This window comes from Amblyomma maculatum, chromosome 2 (assembly GCF_055883805.1).
Source record: "Amblyomma maculatum isolate TAMU_Amacu chromosome 2, ASM5588380v1, whole genome shotgun sequence".
NCBI classification, from domain to species: Eukaryota; Metazoa; Arthropoda; class Arachnida; order Ixodida; family Ixodidae; genus Amblyomma; species Amblyomma maculatum.
Window position 1 is genome coordinate 112,908,000 of NC_139345.1, and position 5,321 is coordinate 112,913,320.

The 5,321-nt window shown below is 45.7% G+C and overlaps 1 protein-coding gene across 1 annotated transcript; it reads left to right on the forward strand.

Moving 5' to 3' along the window:
- On the forward strand, positions 1 to 2,282 carry RpS26 (ribosomal protein S26). Its single transcript, XM_084595090.1, has 3 exons — positions 1 to 161; positions 687 to 1,001; positions 2,207 to 2,282. The coding sequence occupies exons 1-3, from the start codon at positions 159 to 161 to the stop codon at positions 2,249 to 2,251; spliced, it is 363 nt and encodes a 120-aa protein (XP_084451216.1). The 5' UTR covers positions 1 to 158; the 3' UTR covers positions 2,252 to 2,282.
- Positions 2,283 to 5,321: the final 3,039 nt, after the last annotated feature.

Consider the following 5,321-nt stretch of genomic DNA (forward strand, 5'->3'; position numbering starts at 1 on the left):
TTATTTTCAATTTTCGAGTACACGAAGGCAAAAAATTAGCAGGTTGTTTTAATATTTACCGTAATCAGCACTATTTTGTTTTCTGTGTTGCAACGTGGACTGCACTACTTGTCGGAAGAAGAACAATTTGTTCTTTCCGGCTCCATTGCTCGACGGAGATGGTAAGCATGCTTCTTAGCTCTTTTCATTAAAATTAACTTTGAGTAATCCTTACTTGCCTAATATAAGCACTTACATTTTTAATAATTGTGTGGGCGCATGCGCAAGTAGCAGAAGCGCAGAAGTTACGGAGAGGTAAGATTATTTGGCAGGAATCAATTTTTTTGTTAGGCTTAGGCAGTGCCATGTGTTGCTGGATTGGCACCGGCACCGCTTACCTTCAAGAACACAGTGACATACACGTGCACTTACAGGTTCTCAGTAAGCCGTGAGTGCGTGCCATCAAGGAAAGAGTGATTAATTTTGGCTTAAATTGTTCTTTCGTTCTGGTAATAGTATGTGCCCGAGATACTTGCCTCATTGCTGAAGCGAAAGTCCATAACAGTAGTTTGTAAAAAGCGATTATAGTTCGTGAGAACACACGACAGGAAGCCAAATAGAGTATTGGAGTAGCAGCGTAAGATGCCCGACAGTTGTCTTGTGATGTCGCCGTGATTTATATTTAAACCCATGTTGGTGCTGTGCAGACGTCCAAGAGGCGCAACAACGGTCGCTCCAAGCACGGCCGCGGGCACGTGAAGCCCGTCCGGTGCACCAACTGTGCCCGGTGCGTGCCCAAGGACAAGGCGATCAAGAAGTTCGTCATCCGCAACATCGTGGAGGCGGCCGCCGTGCGTGACATCACTGTGGCCAGCGTGTATGAGTCGTACCCGCTGCCCAAGCTCTACGCCAAGCTGCACTACTGCGTGTCGTGCGCCATCCACTCAAAGATCGTCCGCAACAGGTCCAAAGAGGCACGCAAGGACCGCGCACCGCCCCCAAGGTTCCCCAGGGCCACGGCGGTCAGTTAACTCTCTCGTCTTGAAGTTTTCTTGTGTTAGCTGCCGTTGTCGATATGGCTGTTGGGCCTCATTGTGCCGGCGCGTCTATTGCTTGCAAACGAGACCCAAGCCCCAATTGCGCGTTGCCGACCTAACATTATTTGGTACTTAATGTCTGTTCAAGCAAATGCCTCGTTTGTTTGTGTGCATAGCCCCAAGATACTGCCGCAGTTCAACAGCGGGATGCTCTAGCATGCCTCGGATTATTTTGGTCAGGGTGGATTGTGTTGAATTGCTTGCTTAAATGTATTCAGAGGTAGAGATAAAAAGATGTGCGGTTTGGTAGATGGTGGTGCAGCAGATGGAACATACACATGTGAAGGAGCAGATGCTGTTATGTGATAAATGCTAGCTCGGCTTGATAAGCTACGTTGGTATAAGGAGGATTGTAGGGTGCTAACATTTTGTGGAGGTCAAACTCCCGCATGTGCACACTTCCACCATCGGCACAGGAGGCATCATGTTGGCCAGGCATAGTCTGGTACAACTCAAGTAAAAAGTGGCTTCTGCCCTTCAAAGGATGCTCTTGCATTCAACGACATGAGCAAATTCTATTGACAATGATAATCCCCCTGGGCATCCCAGCTTGACAAAGCACAATGGTAAAGTTCACCAGGGTAGAGTCAGATCAACAGTGTAGAAAATTGGTTGACTGTAGTTGGCTGAATGGCCTCCTCTAAGAGGCATCTGTTGCCTTTTTGTATTTGACACTAGAAGCACAGCAAAAAACTCATGTTTCTTTAAGCCACTTGTTGCCACCTGCTCCGGTCTACTTATCTATGCATGGCTAATCATGATGCCTATGACGTCGGATGGAAGCTGCTTATTCCTTGATGCCATCCCATGTGGCATCAAGGGATTATGAGCTACTGTTTTTGTTCTGAAAAAAAATTCCTATTAGTTCTTAAAAACGCGATTGCCACTGAGGTCTCAGAAGTTTGCATTGAAATTGGCTGCATGTGTTACCAGACACTCTGCTCTACAGTAGCTTGCAGCATGATTTCAAGTGGACAAATTTGTTGGCATGCTAAGCAGCAGCATCTAAAAATTGCGATGTGCATTAGTGTATATTCCAAGGCAGATGTATATGTACATGTACACTGGAGGCTCGGGACATAGCTGTGTTTGCAATCCCGCTCACTTCAGCTTGATTTCTCTCATTGCAGGATCTGGCCCGTGGACCCAATGCGCCTCGCGTTGCAGTCAAATAATTTGAATAAAAGTGCGAGGTTCACTCATTGATTTCATTCATTCTGTTCTGGGCCTCTTATCACAGATAAGTGATGGACACACTTATTTGTTCCCTACTTTGTGCATGCACTAGTTGCAGTTATGTAAATTAGCAACGTGAAAAAGGGTGCTGAATAATGACTCCAAAAATGTTACTCTACAATAAGTCTGTAAGGACAGTTGGTTTGCGACAAACCTGGCTCAGCCAAGGTTGCTGGAGGGAAACAGTAACCTGTTCAACATTTCAGGCCATAAGATGCTGAAGAAGGAAATGCGTATGTATCCATCTTGAAAATGTGCACCAAAATCTTGGTCCTCAGGTGATTTTGAATTCTGGCATTGAATGTCTTAAGGAGATAGTCTCTTAAGAAAAACTAGTTAACTACCTCCAGGATCCTTGACGCTCCTATGCTTGATAAAAGGCGCGTTCATCAAATAAAACATGCCATGCTCGTCTGTTCCTGTAGAGAGGCATTTCTCATTTGCTTCGCTTGCGGCACGCCCACATGGCGGGGCTCTTTATCAAGTGCTCACAGATTGGTTCATATAATGAACACTACGCTTAAGAATTTTTGGCTAGGCTGCTTACGGAAGCAATAGCTCAATATATTCGTGGTTGGGGTGCTTAAAAATTTCTAGAATGTGAAGACAAGCTTAACTGAACATTGCTTTTTGCATATTTAACACAGTATGAAATCCAGCTCTCCTAGTACACACTTAATTCAACACAGACCACATACTCCATATCAATTTCCAAATGGCGGTTGCAAGCAGGACTCCTCGCCTACGAATAAGTTCTAGTGCGTCCACGATGTGGAGTTGAGCTCTGAGTGCCGGGAAAATCCAGGTCGATCTGATAGCTCTAGGTTATGCAAACCGAGGGAGGTCAGAGGCCGAAGAGACTGAGGCAGTGACCCGTACCTGCACTGACATTTTAGCGCCCTTCCGGGGGACCAGAAGACTTTCCTTTGCCCTACAAAAAGGGAGCAGTCAGTGTCTTGGCGGCAGCTACAAATTCTTGTCCATGCCTGTCTTTTACAGCAAGATACATCCGACCGTATACAGGGACATGTGTCCCTGGTGTGGACAGAAACCGACACTTTATCACATTACATGGGCCTGCCAGAAAATAGATGCAGTGCCTATAATCCACAATGCCACGCCGGAGCAGTGGGATGCTGTGCTGTCTAGTTCGAAATCGAAGGACCAGCTTTGGCTTTTTGAACGGGCCAGCCAGGCAGCAAAGGCTGCGAGAGGCCTGGAATGAGGACCCAACCACGGGAGCGCTACATTACTTTTTTTGTACTATATAAAGTTTGCTCTCTCCCTCAGAGTTCCAGCGGTGCCGTGTACAAGGCAGGCGAGTGCTCCTATCGTGTTGCCATAGTTGACATTTCCTTCTAGCGATGTCCCCTCTCGCCTCAACGCTGACACTTCCTTCCTCATCCTTAACGCCGCTGTTGTCCTTGCCTTCAAAGCCTTCGGGTGTTCTTACACTAAACAAGGAGAAATATGGACAGACTCTAAGGAAGTCTACATAGAGTAGTGGTCGGCGTGCTCGGTTGGGCACAGAAGGTGGTAGTTCGAGTCCCGACATGGACATGATTCACTTAGTTTCTGTACCTCGCGATGCGATCCTTAACAAAATCAAGGGATCAGTTTTGGAACTTTGCTAATATTATTACCAGCATTAATATAAATCTGTGATGTTTACTTCACTAACCATAATACAGGGATGGAAGTGCTGCTCCAAATGCTTCATTCTGCTCCAAACTGTTTTCCCTGCTCCATCCTGCTCCAGTATGTGATGTTGTTCCAAAACTGCTCCAAACTGGCTGCCTTGATGTTCTGCTATCAAATTTAGCAGAACTCGGGAACAATGTCATAGCAGCAGGGGCAAAGATATAACACATCTTGCACCGAGCTTAATATGCAGCACCTCCTCCCAGGCTTACGAATCGCTTGTGGGGAGAGAAGCGAAAGCAGCAAGCGAAGCAGGTAATGCAAACTACTGCAAGCTGTTAGGAAACTTGTCTTTCTCCAAGGCTGAGTTATTATGGCTCTGCAGTGAGAACAAGCAGGTACTTCACAATCGAGTCTCTCTGTTAATGACAAGCATGCCAGGCCTGTGGCAGACAAAATCATACTTTAAGCGTTGTGGGTTGGTACGCCAAAGCTGTCAATCACTAGGAAGCTTCTCAAGAGGGTTGGAAAGGCATGCAGGGCCTATCGCTAATATATTAAAAATGCGCCCCAGCATTGCTCAAGCAATGGGTGATGAACTGTTGGCAGGAGGCAGTGAAGAAAACAAGCTGCAGGATGGAAAGGCTACCCCTTCAGTGCCATCTCTCTATATCCCAAAGTTGCTCTAAAATGCTCGAGGCTGCTTCCATCCCTGTAAGAGCTCTGCCATATTGCAACCAGACAAGACGATCGAGGTGACGCTGCAGTCTGCGGTCCCAAGGTAGGCAAAAAGTATGGGAGTGGCACTGGCGCCAAGCTTGTCAAGGCACATTATTGGCAGACAAAATAACCAATGCTCAGAAATTTATCAGCTGAGGCATAGGATCAATAAGGATCATAATAGCCCATATCTGGGGGCTTTGAGGTGTATTGTAAATAAAATAAAATAGATATGCACAAGGTAGGGAGCGGAAATGTGCCCATTAATCTGGACTCCAAATTAGTATCGCTCTAGAGCACACCGAGTGGTAGACTCGATATTAATCTACCAAGGCAAAATAGGTAAATGCAATAGTTCAGACTATGTGTTCAGTTATGAAGTGCACCAGCAGGCGTTATGTTTGCCTTAGTCTGTTTTAAGTTGTTGCTAAGGTCCGCCTGTGTTATAAGATATATCTTTACATGCTTAGGCCGTTTGTCGTCAGAGACGAGTGCGAAGTTCGAAAGGCATTAAACTTGCATAAAAAAGAATCGGATTTGAGATTTTACATTTCAGAAAAAGAAAATTGCAATTATCAAAAATTTTTGACCTAGAAACATACTCCAAAACACAGTTCAAATGCTCCAAAACTGTTGTTCCGTTGCTCC